Source organism: Physcomitrium patens, chromosome 13, assembly GCF_059467195.1.
Source record: "Physcomitrium patens ecotype Gransden chromosome 13, ASM5946719v1, whole genome shotgun sequence".
NCBI lineage: Eukaryota > Viridiplantae > Streptophyta > Bryopsida > Funariales > Funariaceae > Physcomitrium > Physcomitrium patens.
Window position 1 is genome coordinate 9,367,669 of NC_143422.1, and position 16,376 is coordinate 9,384,044.

General features: G+C 39.1%; 2 protein-coding genes and 2 long non-coding RNA genes across 7 annotated transcripts; 1 reads left to right on the forward strand and 3 right to left on the reverse strand.

The window, feature by feature from the left end:
- Nucleotides 1–226: 226 nt before the first annotated feature.
- Nucleotides 227–1,047, reverse strand: LOC112290716 (uncharacterized). Its single transcript, XR_002972249.3, has 2 exons — nucleotides 727–1,047; nucleotides 227–541 (listed from the first exon to the last, which is right to left on the reverse strand). It is a non-coding gene; the product is annotated as an uncharacterized LOC112290716 (long non-coding RNA).
- A 2,393-nt stretch (nucleotides 1,048–3,440) lies between these two features.
- On the forward strand, nucleotides 3,441–9,271 carry LOC112290714 (calmodulin-binding receptor-like cytoplasmic kinase 2). Of its 4 annotated transcripts, none has more exons than XM_073538269.2 (5): nucleotides 3,441–3,771; nucleotides 3,989–4,459; nucleotides 5,157–6,008; nucleotides 6,279–6,630; nucleotides 6,918–9,271. In XM_073538269.2, the coding sequence occupies exons 3-5, from the start codon at nucleotides 5,613–5,615 to the stop codon at nucleotides 7,313–7,315; spliced, it is 1,146 nt and encodes a 381-aa protein (XP_073394370.1). In that variant the 5' UTR covers nucleotides 3,441–3,771; nucleotides 3,989–4,459; nucleotides 5,157–5,612; the 3' UTR covers nucleotides 7,316–9,271. The 4 variants fall into 4 exon arrangements, with proteins under 4 accessions (XP_073394370.1, XP_024393098.1, XP_024393101.1 ...); XM_024537330.3 differs by having other exon boundaries at nucleotides 3,989–4,058; XM_024537333.3 differs by lacking the exons at nucleotides 3,441–3,771; nucleotides 3,989–4,459 and adding an exon at nucleotides 3,806–3,910.
- Nucleotides 6,523–7,612, reverse strand: LOC149987933 (uncharacterized). The gene is made up of 2 exons (XR_016506046.1): nucleotides 7,477–7,612; nucleotides 6,523–6,952 (listed from the first exon to the last, which is right to left on the reverse strand). It is a non-coding gene; the product is annotated as an uncharacterized LOC149987933 (long non-coding RNA).
- Nucleotides 8,472–10,574, reverse strand: LOC112290715 (large ribosomal subunit protein eL20). Its single transcript, XM_024537335.3, has 4 exons — nucleotides 10,505–10,574; nucleotides 10,055–10,170; nucleotides 9,672–9,735; nucleotides 8,472–9,287 (listed from the first exon to the last, which is right to left on the reverse strand). The coding sequence occupies exons 1-4, from the start codon at nucleotides 10,514–10,516 to the stop codon at nucleotides 8,946–8,948; spliced, it is 534 nt and encodes a 177-aa protein (XP_024393103.1). The 5' UTR covers nucleotides 10,517–10,574; the 3' UTR covers nucleotides 8,472–8,945.
- Between the last annotated feature and the right edge of the window lie 5,802 nt (nucleotides 10,575–16,376).

Sequence of the window (16,376 nt, forward strand, 5' to 3'; positions counted from 1 at the left end):
TTGGCTCTCGATCTTATCATCTCAAAAATACGGCAAAGAACAAGAACCTATTTCCATTTTTTGCCACAATCAGAGTGCTCTAAAGTCTGCCTACGACCCGATCTGCCATGACAAATCAAAACATATGGAAATCTGGTTACACTACATCCGTGAAAATGTTCTCGTGGAAATAGTTGACCTATTCTACATACCCACACAGGACCAAGTCGCAGAGATACTCACCAAGGCACTGGAAAAACGGAGGTTCACAAAACTCCGCACAGAACTGGGAATACCGGCAGTCGATTTATTGACAGAAAATTAGAGGAGTACAAAGTTCTACATCCCCAACACAAATTGCTCTGCCTCACTCTCAATTCTGAACTTTCGGTGAACGGCTCCCTTATAACCCTTCACCTGTTGTTCGCAATCTAACCAATCTACATATATCCCAGGCCGACGTCCACAACGAACGGCATAAAAGCTACGCTTCTCATCTACTAATCCAGCACCAACTGAAGATGTGTCCACTTTCGGCTGAGGCACCTCGATACTCACGTCTCTAGTAGAAGAACACAACCACAAAAAGGTTTAGTCCAGAAACCAACTGAAGAAACGATGTAGTGATGCCAAGAAGGACCACAGGCTAAGTAGCAACATTTGCATTTGGAAAGAAAAACAAAATTAGAATCTCCTTCACATCCACCAAAATAAAGCTTGCATAGTCAGACTGATCTAAGAACTGACCAGGGAAAGTCGTCCTGCTCTAGTCACCCTCATGTTCTTCATTACCTAATAGGTTGAGACTCTGTGAATGAACGGACAACAGATTGTCCACTCTTCACAATATATGTACCGCACACTATGCACTACTCGCTCTCTTTTTCTAATGACAGCAACTGTAACACTGTTACAGTAAAACTACACATTTGTGTTATGTATGTATATGTGATTCTAAGTCCCATGTTCTATGTTCATTTGACATTTTGATAAACTATGTATTTCATCGTGATGTTATGACAGAGACATCCTCTTTGCAAAGGGTTAGCTGTCTCAACCACATTCGGAAACGTGGAATTACATTCATCAGAATGCTTCCCAAGTCATGCAGATAAATCCACTATTTAGCGCTTGATAAGCTTTTGAAGCAGTGTTTGCGAATGCAATCGTGTACACTCAACCTCGAGCTAGAATCACTTCTGTGTCTATGGTTGCAGAGTAACGCCAATTGCTTGTTCTACTTGGATGCGAAGGAGCATGGACAGCAGCGTTGGAAGAATCAGAATTTCACAATGTTTTCTGCATGGTAGGTAGCAAATTCATGACAAATCCTAAACAAAAATTCGTCTGCCTGGGTGAATTTGCTTGATCTCACTATGAGTTTGATCAATTAGGTTTAGTAATGACGTCTTGACGAAGGCCCAGTTAAGTTTCGATGAGCAGTGCCTAAGCATGTAGTTTGAGCATGTATTCTGAAAAAATGTGGTGCTTCAAAGTAAGACCTTAATAATAAACTTCTGTGCATAATCCTACTAACTGAATTTCTAAAAAAAACTCTATTTTAATACTTCTTCTTTTTTTAATTTCTTTTTTGCTCGTTGTCGTTATATCTGAAAAGATTTCTTTGTCGTGTTCGGAAAAAGTCTTGTACTTTTGATGCTCTGTCTTTCCTAGCAAACGCGAGATTCAAGGACATCACACTTTGAATTGAAGCGAGTGCGCTGCATCTGACAGGCGTCAAGATCGAACTCTGCGTAATCTTTTAATGACACTTCAACCGCCAAACATGGCATTCATCAGAAAATGTGTGATTCCATGGTGACTATCGGATCTTCGAGTTCTCATCCTTTTTATGACACGGTAACCTGAATTATGCCATACATCCACGGAAAATTCTCCTGAATCCCACTCCTTTTGTCTCCACGGATACGTTCTATTGCGAGCACCATCACAACTGAATCACTTAAATACAAAGAATTCCCTGGACCATCTCTGCAAGTACCACTGAGGACTCCAGAAGGGAAGTCTTGAGCCACAAGAGCCAGTGTATCACCCATAATGTGAACTAAGTCACAAAGCAACATATGCACTCCTCAATCATGTGCACTGGTGAGCACTGCCGGGATGCTTACCGATGAGACCTAGAAAGGATAGAAAAAGGAAAATGCGTGCAGGATTGACAGGCTATAGGGGTCTACTTCTACACCGATACTCTGGAGGTTTTCATAAATGCTAGAGAGGATACACACAGAAGTGGACACGGACTGCCAGTGAGATTGTTGTGCAACAATAAATAAATGCCGCATTGTGGCATTGTGACGTAATCCGTCCCAGCTTCAATCGAATTGAATGTATGGTCAACCAAGACATCAAGATAGCGAAGTATTTGGGGCCCGTCGGCCAAGTTACCTCTCCATCCTTTCCATGGGTCAGCGCAGGTGAATGATTTCTCAGTTCACAAACCATGATCACCGAATCATCACAAGCATCATTTTAATGGGGTCGTTGAGTTGGTCGACGAGTGATCACTGGACTATTGGCGCCGTTACCCTCAGCTCTAACCTACTAGAAATTCCGAATCTTTACACACAATCATCTTGCAGATGTTGGAGTGTGCTGTTTTTAAGCTGCTGTTCTGCTTCTCACTATTTATGCTGATACTTGCTGAAGTTGAGTTTATAGCAGAGCGAGAATGATGCGAGAATACGTTCAGTTATGGCTTATCATCGTCTTAGCAGCTTGATCTCCTAACCTCTCGTCACCTTCCTATGCGTAGGCAGGCAGAGTAAAACTTAGAAAAATAAAGAGAGAAGAGATGGACAGAGAAGTGGCCCAGTAAACACCCACTGCGATCTTACCGAGACGAAAAGAATCACACCAATTGCAATGTCTGTGCAACTCGTGATATCTTTTGGACAGACTGGTTCAGATTTCGTTTCCTTGATCTCAGGTTTGTTACAGGGAAACATTTCCTCCATGGTGAGCAAACATGTTTCTCTCCCATGTGAGCTTGTTGAGAAGGGTTGACTAGGGAATCATGATGCGGTTTGGCAGGACACGCCACCTCAAAGCTGCTCCTGTCTCACCTTTTTTAAGACAACGACAATCTTTTGCCTTTTTCTCACAAGACATGCCGTGCATCCTGACACTCCCTTTGAATAAGATGGAAGCTTTGAGCATCGAAAGTCTTATTCTGCAGTTCAGTCTCGGAGTTTAGGTTGACGCAAATCCCCCTTAAATTAGAAAACACTTACACATTGTGCTCGTGTAGATCTGCGATCCTTGAAGTTCTCAAACCTCCAGATACATGATGTTTACTCATTTACTATTCCCTTCCCATCTTTAAACAATGAAGCAAAATAAGCACAGCCCCTCGCACAACAACAGCTGACTTCATTTACACAAAACAATGAAAGAATATCTGTTTTAAGGCCGTGCAAGTAAACCATGAGAGCCTCAGTGTTCGTAGATGGCTCAGCAATCAAAACCATTGCCTCGATGCAACCGAAAAGGTCAGCCAAGAGAACAAATGCTTGCTGTATAGATTCCAGATTGTGAGTTTCTGTCTATATGGACTTGTCGTGATCACCGACTAATTGAGAGCGATCCCGAGATACCTACCACCGTAAGATGGCGTGCCTCAGATTCATGTGTTGCACTAATGCTCATTCGAACTTTTTAGGGTATGTAGCAACAATAACAGCATACAAAGTGATAGCAAAATCACAGAAACTGCCTACCAGCCTACGCTACGTAGGTTCTTTCTCCATCCGTTCAATCTCAAGGACAACTGTAAGATTCATCACCTTCGAAGTCTTTCAATCAGGGTGTACTTAGAGTAACCATTGCTAACCTAATCAAGGTCCTGCAGGATTGTCATTGAGCTTCAGGATTGCGACTGCTGTGCCCTAATCTCATGTGGATGTTTCGGGTAATAGCTTGTTTGAAAGGGTTGATGTATTATTTAGTTAGATGTGCGGTCGCTAACACGGACCAATCCATTGAACAGGTTCAGATCTCTGACAGTTACAGGCACCTTCCGGAGCGACTTTGTGGCGGAGAATGGTGCAAAATTGTTGGTCGGTGTAATCCAACCACCTCGCAATTCTTGTCATCCGCTGACGCTGTATCCAGTCTAGGCTGATGGCACTGTTTAATGCTCATGAGTTGCCCCTCACCCGCCAAATTTACGATATTTGGATGTCGAATTCGGATTCTGTGGGATCTACAGAAGTCCAATTCTTGTATAAACATTGTGCGAATATTAGATTGGCGCTTAGATGCGACAGTACACTGTGGCAACGACTGTGACGACAGCTTCGTCCGAGAACCATTGTGAGGCACACAGCGATCGGCACCTTACCTGAAGCTCTTGGCACACACGCGGAGCGTACAAATCCTTGCAGAGTAATAACAGCTCGAACAGGCGCAATTCCTGTTTCATCACTGAAGAGCATGATCAATGTAATTGTACGACTAGGTCCGAATCCCTTCCGAACCAAAGAGTCACGAGGAAATCGCGTGAATCCTGTACCGATGACGGTTTCGCTTGTGATTTATTTGAAGACAAAGAATTTTCAGAATTCCCGCGTTCTGAACCCAGAGTTGCGGTGCAACCTCACATCTACAATTTCTTTCCAAAAGAGAGTCCTCGTCCACCGGCTCGGGAGAGAAGGTCGTCCTTAGTATCGTTTGCATTTATACCGGAGATGCTTTTTTTTATTATTCGGGTCCGCTCGTCTTTCACAACAGACTTCTTGCATCGCTGTCTTTTTCAATTGGTTCAACTTCCATCTCCTAAAGCAGGAGTGGCAGCCGAGTAGAAGTTGTTCCATTTTGCGATGCAATTGCTGCAGGCTCCATTGCTGATGCATGAGAGCGAGCCCCTCTCCAGCGTTACTAGTGATGAGAGCTGCTATCTTTAGGGTCGTTCTGTTCAAGGATGCGCAACAATCCACATTCTTGTCAGAGAATTCGCTGTCTCAGGATTCGGCTAATTCGTGAGAACATGCTGGGATTCCGCTCGTCTGGTCCTCATAGGTAGATCGCTTTTCAGTAGAAGATGTGTACGAGGTGTTCGATTTGTAGGGAATTGCTAGATTACGTTCATAGTGCTCCGAAATGAATGTTGAGATAGACTTGTCAGTGAATCTTATCTCCGAACATGTTCTATGCAGACGTGAGAAGAAACTACACCTACGTTTCCCACAGCAGGATTCGAGACAGCACCTCAACCATATGGTTCAAGTCAAGCACGAGTTTCAACTTCAACAGGACTTGTATTGTAAGTGATGCGTAGTTTAGATACAATAATGAGAAGATCAATAAAGTGCAAGGTAGATATTAAGCTCATGAGCACCAGATTTCTCAGGTAGCATTTGAGAAAGACGCCATAGCCGCCAATGCTGGATGCAGGGTCACTGATGGTTTCAGTCCGAACTGGTCATACAGCAATGATTTAGATGACCGAGTTTGATTGGTAGGTGGTGTCATTTATGGTGGCTGGGGCTCTTGTGTGCGGACTCTGGGAGCCTTCAAAAATGTCATTGTAGGTTAGGCTCGTGCTCCTGTCTTGTCCATATCGGGTAGCCGCGGAGTAATCCAGTTGGTGATTCAAACTCCGAATCAGCACAATGGGGTGCTTTTCATGTTGTTACTCTGTATCGAAGGGCGATAAATTTGAATCTTACAAGGGCCAGGAGCAGTTCAAGGTCTTATTCGACCAATGTTCGGCAAGTTCGCAGCCTGATTCCGGTCGTAGCAAGCTGAATGCACTTCAGCAGTTTGGAAGCGAGAATGATTTCGAGCAGAAGCCAGCAGCAGCAGCTGAGATGTTTACATTGGCGGAAATGATTCACGCAACTTCAAACTGGTCGCCGTCCCATAAAATAGGGCAAGGGGGTTTTGGTTTGGTGTATAAAGGCAGACTAAGGGATGGGAGGATGGTGGCCATCAAGCGCGGCAGGAAGGATCAGTTTGCACATCGGCTGTCGAGTGAGTTTCGCACGGAGGTTGAGATGTTGTCTCAGGTCTGTTTCTCCGAATCCCCTATTGAAAAAACCCATCTGCAAATTGTAAGATCACCTGAACCGTGGGTGTGTTTCGCTTTGAAAGTCAACCGTGGGCTGCAGATCGTGAACGTGTAATTTCGTGGAATACTTTGAATTCTCTGGAAGGTCTCCTGACATAACCTTTGACAATGGTCTGGGAATTCCCAAGTAAATCTTCTTCTGCTGCTGCAGCGTCTTTTTCCTTTTACGCTGCTCTATGTCCTCAATTCGAGTTTCTCATGATCTCAGGTGGACCACTTAAACCTCGTGAAACTAATTGGCTATTTGGAAGAAGGACCCGAAAGTATTCTAGTCGTAGAGTACGTTCCGAATGGCACCCTTGGTTCTCACCTAGATGGCACTCACAAGAATACACTCGACATGAGCACTCGGTTGGATATTGCGATAGACATTGCACACGCACTGACATATCTCCATCTTTACGCTGATCGGCCAATTATACATAGGGATATCAAGTCGTCGAACATACTCATCACGGAAAAGTATCGAGCCAAGGTTGCCGATTTTGGATTCTCTCGGGTGGGACCGGCCACTGAAGCTGGGGCTACACATGTCTCAACTCAAGTTAAAGGCACTGCAGGTCAGTGCCAGCTACGTTGCACACTTTCACTCCTATGACCATGCCGTGCTTGATGTTTCTACTTTTACGGATGCTTCTCCTCCAAAATCATGTACTTCCCCTGATCATACACCCTGCTAACCTTCTCGTGCATATCAGCTTTTATGTTCACCGATGTTGATATCTCCACCACAAATCCAGGTGAAGAACATGGCGCTTCGTCTGAACATTGGTAGGCAATTCTCTGTTTGAATCGAGGCCTCGTGTGTGTTGCTCAAAATACTCAGTTTGAGTCTTGGCGAATGCAGGTTACTTGGATCCCGAATACCTGCACACATATCAGCTGCATACGAAAAGTGATGTTTATTCTTTCGGCATTTTGCTAGTTGAGATTTTCACTGGCAGACGACCAATTGAATTGAGAAGGCCGAGTGACGAACGTATTACTGTTAGATGGGCGTTCAAGAAATTCGTAGAAGGGAAGGTGGTTGACATTCTTGACCCTAAAATTGAGAAAACACCAGCTACATTGAGCATCATTGAACCCCTGGCTGAGCTCGCATTTGCCTGCTCGGCACCTACTAAGGCGGATCGACCGAGCATGAAGAAGGCAACTGAGGTTCTTTGGGACATTCGAAAAGATTATATGGTGGCACATCAACGTAGTCTAAAAGCCCAGCAGAATGATAATGAAAAAATGCGCTAGAATCACTGCAGCTGAAGCCGATCATTGTATGCATGGAGCATGAAATGAGCGTCCTAACAGAGGTTGAGCGATGACCGGCAGAAAGTATAAAGTATGGAATGCTTGAAACAACATGCCCCAACGATATCCTACAATTCAGAAAGGGAAGGAGGGAAAACAACCATTCTATTCGGCTGAAACAATCCCCTCACCGCCCCCAACAGAATCGGATCCCAGGCGGGTTGAACGACAAATAAAAACCTTCGCGGGGCTCTGTCAGCTGCCTAGTCGGCTGATCAGTTTGGAACGTCACAGCAGCACATTGGAATAGCATTCTGGACCGTTTCCTGATAGGTCTACTTCGCTTCGGTTCCGTTTCGACTGCCGCATTGAAGAAAAAATTGAGGCAACTGTCGGCTGCTCAATGTTTACAAATACGTACTGCCGCGCTTGATTCCCTACTGACGATTCAGTGTCTTTATAATTATTTCCGAGACCCTAAATAAAAGTAGAAGTGGATGGTTCAACAACTCAAACCCACTTTGAAGGACATTTTTCGGTCGCGTAGATGAACCGTACGTAACATAATTTATGAGCTGGAATGGATGTCTAAAACCAATAGGGACCACTGTATCAGTGCGCAGATCTTGTAGCACGTTATTTTAGGTTTGGAATTTACGTAGAAAGCTGAGTGTTTCTATTAAGTAGCAAATTTTCGCGCACTCAAGCCAATGGCAAAAATAATGATAAAAATCTCTCCGTTCCGTTTATATACATAACTCACCAACGAAATGTAGTGAGCCTGCCATATCTCAGGTGGTGAGGCAATTGAGGGATGCTACAAGGTTTTGCGAAGGGTAAAATGGACATTAAAAGCCATTCTTTAACTTTAAGCTGCTGCCTCATTCAAGTAGCTCATCTGCTCCTACACAGGACTCCATGTCCAGCATTTCCACAATGATGTTCACGTTTATGTGACTTTCGCATCGCTTCATTGTGAATCACGGACAAGAATGACGGTGACTGCAATGGTCATATGGATTTAGCGGAAAGAGGTGCAAACAGTCATTACCTCAGAAGCACGTCAAGATGTTTCTTTCCGCGGACGGGGCAACTTCCCGAAACACAAGGACATTTGGTGCCAACCATTCATATGAACCAGGGGCGCGCGTACAAATAAGCCAAATTCTGAATCATCTTTGTTATGATGTCGCCATTAATAACACTTATTTTGAGAGAGCTTAAAGACATAGAAATAGATCGCCTAGCTCCCAAAGTTCAGACAAATTCTAGCTTGAAATGGCCTGTTCAAAACACTACCTTCCGGTTCTAATTGCCAGAGATTTACATATCAAAATAGCACCAAATGCTCAAAAACTGCAATATAATTATGTAACTGCACAAATCACATGATAACTGCAAGATCATATCTACTACAGCTTGAATTGACTGGTTTTGAAGCTGTTACAACAATCTGAGGCTGTGATTAATGACATCAAGAGGTATGATGTCAAAGCGGCTTAAATAGCTGTATCCCCATTTAAGCAAGACGCAGATATACCTGAAGGGTAAAAACGAGGCCCCAACGTGGAACAAACAAATTGAGCATAGTTACTACTGCGTGCGGCAAAGGCCTTTCTCATAGATACGCCTACACAAAGGTGTTGGGCCTAGAAGCCTTGTATGTGGTCTTCAGACTCCTAGTTGGTGGACGGATCTTGCGGGTGGTCAAAGGGAACTTAATTTTGGAATTATGGAACTGCTTAGTGTTGACACGCTTGCAGAGGGAAACAGGAATGGTCCCAGTCTTGATGATCTGGATGCACGGAAAGCGTACTCTATGACGAGAAGCCATCTCGTCATACATCTGCTCAACTGCTCCATTTAAAGTGAGGTCACGGTACTCCTTGTACATGTTGTGGTAGCCAGTTCGACTCTGATAACGCACCCAGATACCATAATTCTTGATAGTGGTAGGGTACTTCTCAAAAATCTGAAACAACGATTGGGTCATTCAGTATCATGATTATCTGGCTCATTTCCTCTACATCCGTTTGTCGCTGAATGAGTCTCCCATAAAATATGCTAGTGATGATTTACAAAGTAGTGCTAATATTCATCTCGCGAAGGTGTAGATGGCATCCAAAACTACGAGTACAAGAACAAACCTACAGTATTACACACAAAGCGTCAAAACTACATGAAGCCGAGTACAAAGACTACAAAGTTAGTTTGCATTTTAGGGATGGAATACTAATCACCAATAAAATGTGTTAAAAGATTAAGCTCACATTCACTACGTTCCTATTTCTGTCCCTTACACTAGAACTCGACCTTCAATCACAATAGGACATCAAAGTAGCATGCGTGTGAATACCTCATTGATCGCGAGGAGTTGACCGTGGGCCTTCTTGACCTTCTGCAGCTTCCTGAGGAAATACCTGTAGAAGACATTCGAAAGACTTAGGCAATGAGCTCACGCACAGAACCGATAATCGGATGAAGAAGATGCAAACCGCCATGTCGATGTATCAGTGTCCTCAATTCGGCAGTTAGGCGGCGCTAAAATGAATCAGACCAAGTATGTTAATTATTTAATTTTATATGAAAACAGTGCACCAATTCAACGACAATTCCCTTCATTGCAACCTAAAATCTCAACACCTAATTTCGTCGTCTTCAAGACACAAAGAAGACACAGAGAAAGACATTACAATGTGCTCCTCAATGACTTTCAAGACTGAAGCAACACAACAGTACCAGAATTTAGACTTGGCGCGGACTTCATTGGTCGCCCAAAGCTTCATGCGGTAAGCTTTAGGGGCCTCATTGGTTGCAGTTGGAAGGGCCCGCCCCACCACCTGGTATTGGTGAAACTGTTGACAAGGAATAATGAACCAAATCAGAACCAAAGAAGAAGGGGGGAAAAAAAAAGGACATTCAAAAACTCACGACCATTTTTCAATGACACCAAATCCTATTACAGATGATCAGTAGAAAATGCGTGTTCGACAACAAGAACTGGATTCAAAGCTGCTTCGTAACGACGACTGCAGACGCAGATTCAACCTCAAAAACCAAACCCTAAGAAAAAATTATTTGGTTTCCGTTTTTTTCTTTTTTTGCTTTTTCTTTTCTTTTCAAATCGTCTTTGAATAAAACAAATTTTGAAAACGCCATAGAAAAGAGGAAAGAATCAGGATTACTAACCCGGAAACTCATGGCTGACAGCTGAAAGTTTCCGGAACGCAACGACGACGAGAGCCCGATCCAGACGCGCGATTCAAAGGGGGTTTGATTTTACGAACCCCTCACGACTTTCAAGCAGTGGGTCCAAAATTTAGGGTTTACAAGCTGCGACCCCGTTCACACTAGATCCTCTTCGTTCTCATTCTGTAACAACTTTGAAGCATGGTGAGCCCTAATCAGTATAAATTACCAGTTAGATATTTTTAAACATGCAATTTTTTTAACTCTTCAGCCTAGTTTTATTATCTCTGCATTGGGTTTTAATAGTTGGTATTTTAATCAATGTCCACTCCTGGCATTTATTGCATAATGCATGACAATGGTTAGAATAGTGGAAATGTTTAATTTAACTTTAAATGTTACATCAGCTTTTGCAAGTGGGTTTTCATTTACTTGTGATATTACTGCAGTCTGTTTTCTTCCCCTTTTCCTTTTTCCACAAATACTCAGGCTTAACTTTTACACTATTCATGCAACTTTATTGATACAATTAGTTTATGGCTCAGGAAATATCAACTTTTGATCTTCTGATAAAATATCATAGCAAATACCTTACTTCACATGGCTATTTTCATGAATTCTTTTGTATGAATAAAATATTGATACAAGTCACAAATTGGCCTGAGGCTAAAATAAATTGATATCTTATTTGAAAAACAATGTACAAAGTTAAACGAAGTTTAGAATGTTGTATCCAGAATGGGAGGGATTAGTTGTGAATATAAGACAGAAAAACAGTTTTTTTTATTACTATTATTAATAAAATAGAATAAACTATAGTAACATACATCATATCCACTTCAGAAGATATCAAGATAAACATTTTTTAATTTACAGAAATAAAATAAAACCATCAACATATATTTCAAAACTTTTTTTTTCTAATATACATGTGTGTGTGTGTGTGTGTATGTATGTATGTATGTATGTATGTATGTATATTATAAACTCATAAATAATTTTTATTCTATTTAAACACAATTTTATCTAAAAACAACAGATTATGAAAGTTAAATGCTTTAGTATGATGTGATTGTTGTGAGTTTTACAAAAAAAATAATTTGAAAATATTGAACATGTATGGAATTCACAATACATGTGGAATAAACATATAATCCTATAAATTTATAGTCATTTTATGAGTATTTTCACAATCATTTACTGTAAAAGAGGAACATTAATAAGCAATACCAATTGTAATAATCTTTGTGTAAAAAGCAAATCATTTTTAGTAACCTTTCAAGAAATATAGAGTATTCGATTTCTTTCCTCAAATTATCAAAAAACACAACCCAAGGAATTTCAATGGCAAATGTGTGTGTTTGTGTGTACACTTTGAAATTCAAGCAAAAGTTACTAACCTTTTTAAAATAATAATAAATGCAGATTTCAGTTTTCTAAAAGATTAACAAAATGCATCCCTTTTTTATAAAAAAATAAGATAAATCATATGCGGAAAAATAATTTATGGTTGTGAAGATACCCATTCAGAGAAAGGTGCTAAAAAAAACATCTAAGGAAAGGTTTTTGTCATTTAATTTTTTTAGGATCAACGAATAAAATTTAATGTTTTGCTAAGTTTGAATGCACAAAGGTTTTGTTTTATAAAATAATTAAATTGAATCATTATTCAGACTGTTAAGTGTTTGAAAAAGAAAAATATGTACAATGATCAAGTTTAAGAAGCTTGATAAGAACCAAGCTACATATGAAGTATTCCCCCAAAAAACAAATAAATCAAACAAACAAACAAACAATTATACTTTAGTGGTCCTCTCACAAAGCTTGTTGTTTTTGTTTGTCTCCCATCAACAATCCACATCCATTGATACCATGAATCATATCCAACAAAAACAAAAACACACACACACACACTTCAGCCCCATTCGAGCACAACCTTATTCAATCCCACCAAAATCCCCTTTCCTTTCCTAACCCACAAAAGCCACAAAAGAGACTTTGCAACCATGCACAGAATGAATGAACAAATACGTGGGGGATCTTCCCTACACAGTCCAGCAGTGGGATGGCAACCTTTTCCCTATCAGCCCACATCACACACACACACACACACACACAATGGTTTGTGTTTCAGCAAACCCTAAAAACAGTCTGGTAGGAGATATTATTGCATCCAAGAGCCGTGTGTGCGCATGGGTTTTGGAATTGTGGGCAGCATGCTCGTCCAAAAGCAAAGAGGGAAGAGTGAGTGAGTGTGAGTGTGAGTGAGTACAAGAGTCACTTTTTATTCCTCATTGCCCATTTTCCATTTTGCCTCTTCCAATTGTGCAAAGTGTATGGTGTGTGTGTAACTGATGGTAGGCTAGCAAAAAAAGGTGGTGAGGTTAGTCTGGAAGCATGCCCTACCAACACATGACATGCAATGAGATGCAATGCCAGTGTTCACTCCTCTTGGCATGAGTCCAAGCCAGAAAGGGCAAGCAAAAAGGAAAGTATATATATTATTATTTTTTTCTTTTTTTGTGTGTAGCCCCACCATAGCCACTATGTGGTGGTTGCTGTCAGTTGCTTGTGCAAGGGCTTTCACACTCACAGAGACAGGCAAGCAAATACAGACAGACACACAGACACACTGCCTGACTGAGTGCTCATGACCATGATGGAGAGAGAGAGATAGAGAGGGGGAGAGAGAGGTTGTGGAAAAATGAAAAGGGAAAGCACATTGTGTGGTGCTTCTGGGAATGCATTCCCAATCTTGGTGAACACGAGGGTCATTGACCAAAGTGGCAGGGGAGTAGACTGTGTTTGGATTGCAGTGCTAGATTCACGCACTCAAACCCAGCCCACACTCACAACCCATGTGTGTCCCCCCTCCCCCAAAAAAATCGAAAAAGAAATAGAACTAAAGGAAAACAATACAGATGTATCAATTGTTATATAAAAGTCAATCCATCCTTCCCGCAAGTCATGTTTCAGCATCTTTTGCACTGTTCATTCAATTCTGTTGGGAGTTTCTTCATCCCTCCTTCAGGTTTTGTAATGGGGTACTATTTCTTTGAACTGCAAAGAGATGTATTGTGAGATACTGGGATTTTGTTGAATAAATTGACAAAGAAATCAGTACTAAGAAATAATACGTGGTAAAGTCTAATAAAAGATCGAAACTAAATTAAACTTACCACTCAATCATTCAAACATAAAATAATATTTTTAGTAAAGCAAAAAGATTCTTGGTGAGTTTGAAACAAATGTTGGGATGGTATGTATATATATAGAATTAAAAGCGGTTAGATGTCTTGTACCACAGTCAAAAGTAGTGTAATTCAAATTGATACTCTTGGAGTGTATCCTTTATTAAAACTTTTTACTTACTATTTTTCTTATTCACATGAATATTGACTGATAAAACTTTCTGAATGTTTACAAATATAATTAATATGATAATGGAAAATACAAAGTTATATGACAAACTGAACATCTCACCATTTGGTAAATTGAGATAGTAGCAATGTGTTCAGGATCAACTTAAATGTCTTCTCAAAAATCCACTGATAAGCATTTAAATGATAATTTTAAAGTTCAGAAATTCATAATAATGTAAACAGCAATATTGGATTAATAATATTGTTATTATTGTCTACTGCTACAACTATTATTATAAAACCTCCAAAACTTAATGACAGGTGAACAATGTTGATTATGAGCCATGCTGGCAGGAATATTATTTGAAGGATTTTTCTATCAATTCATGCTGTTAAAAAATAAGCGTTTGGATTCTAAAAATTGTATAAAAAGATTATGGCACAAGTTCAGAGGTAGAAAAAATGGTGAGATGGTTGCTTTTTTATTTGCCTGGCTTCACTGAGACGAAAAGTTTACATCAGTCCCTAAGCTTGGTTCTTAACATGACTCATTTGGAATGTGGAAAGTTTAGGAAGAATTTGGCATAGCAAAGAACCGTTATTAATTGCAATATTTTTATGGGGGTATGAAATTAGTGTGGGTTTTGTATAAGTAGGACCACTTGTTGGGATATAGAGTTTGTCATATTTGATACATCATGGTATGTATATGTTACATGAAATTTAAAAACACGTCACAAATTGTAAAGAATTGAGTAGTTTAACATCCATTTAATATTCAACTTTGTTAAGTAATATGTGAGAATGGAAGAAAAAGAGAATCATAATAAACAATGGAAAAAAACAAACAAACAAACAAAAACAAAAACAAAAACTTGTGGTGAGGGTCTTTTCCTACTTCAATTTGAATTTTAGCTACATACATTTTATTTTGAATTTTAGCTACATACATTTCATTTTAACACACTTGGAAAGCATGGAGTGCTAATAAATGTAAGTAAAATAATAAATTAAGAGGTTTTTAAGCTGCTGATGGTCATCCTACAATGTTCAAATAATGATCTTATCATTGATTTTCATGATTCCAACTATTGTTTACTTGATACTGCAAAACAATCTTTTCTGAGATATGCTCCAAAGTTAGAATATTTCCTTAAAATATATTATCATAGGAATCAAGCCACAGTTGATAAGACTCTACTTTCAAATGTTATGGAAAATCATGTGTAATTTTAAATTCTAGCTTTAGACTAATAAAGATTTGTTACATCAAAAAATAATACCTATAAATTGTAAAATAAGACTTTCCAAAACTTAACAAGTGATTGATGAATGATGGAACATAATGTGACATGCCTTTAAAACTAATTGCATACACACAATCTTAGCTAAGGAATGCAAAACTATAAAGTAGACACCAACTTACATTGACCATTAAACCAAATTCATTCAATTTGAATATTACAATATTTTTTGTGAAATATGAAAAATACAAAATTTAAAATTTTGTACATTGATGTGTGAGTTGTTTCTTTGAACCATTCAAAAGGAATCATAGTAAATTATGTTTTTTTTGCATTAATATAAGTATTGCAATAAGTATGTAAAGAGAATTCAATATTTAACTCAACTTTTAATGATTCAAATATTTTAATCTTACTTCTAGTAAAGATTGATTAATTTAAAATTTATTACCATTAATCTTACATATATAAATATTTTTATCCTCAATTATAATTTTACACAATAATTAAGAATCTAAATCACTCAAATATCTTAGGTTTGGAGCTTTTATTTATGACTAAGGATATATCATAGATACACATATTTATTCCAATAATTACCTATATGATTAAATAGAAGTAGATAAAAATAAATTAATTTCATATTATCTTTTAGAAAAGCTTCTTAAAAGCATCATAGATATTACTTTCACTTTATATGTGTTTGTAGTTAATTAATAGGCTAGAAACTTGATTTACAAATTAGCCATATGATACATGTATTAGTAGCTTATAGAATAGGTTAACTATGTGGCACACATATAGATAACATGTCTTGCAAGTTAAAACATGGGTCCAACAAATTCAATACTTGTTGGAGGTCCTATATAATATTGTCATATAGCTCCTCATCAAAAAATATATATGGAGGCAAGAGTGAAGCCTTCTTCACTCTTAAGGACACCTTTCTAATCTTTTTGTCTTTGGCAATAGCCATTCTAATTCAATATATTATCATCTTTGAGTAATTTTCTAATCTTTTTAAGTAATATAAGAGTGCATTGAGATTTTTTTTGTTTTTTTATTTTTATTTTTATTTTTATTTTTTTGATATTTATGTCTTAGATAGTTTGACAAGAGTGCTAACTCATTTTTCTTGTCTTGTTTAGAAGTGAGTGGATTACTCTACTTTTATTGTTGTATTTTAAAGATTATGGATTATCTAACTTTAAACAAATTGTTTAATTTTTTAATATTGATTTTTTCTTTAAAGAGAGCGTATTATTC

Excerpts from the sequence above, each read along its gene's own strand:
- LOC112290714 (XM_073538269.2), top strand. The coding sequence starts at position 5,613 with ATGGGGTGCTTTTCATGTTGTTACTCTGTATCGAAGGGCGATAAATTT. Across the intron at positions 6,009-6,278 it reads AGGTTGAGATGTTGTCTCAG|GTGGACCACTTAAACCTCGT; the intron begins GTCTGTTTCTCC and ends TCATGATCTCAG. Across the intron at positions 6,631-6,917 it reads TCAAGTTAAAGGCACTGCAG|GTTACTTGGATCCCGAATAC; the intron begins GTCAGTGCCAGC and ends TGGCGAATGCAG.
- LOC112290715 (XM_024537335.3), bottom strand. Across the intron at positions 9,736-10,054 it reads CGCGCCAAGTCTAAATTCTG|GTATTTCCTCAGGAAGCTGC; the intron begins GTACTGTTGTGT and ends TGTCTTCTACAG. Across the intron at positions 9,288-9,671 it reads AACTCCTCGCGATCAATGAG|ATTTTTGAGAAGTACCCTAC; the intron begins GTATTCACACGC and ends TCGTTGTTTCAG.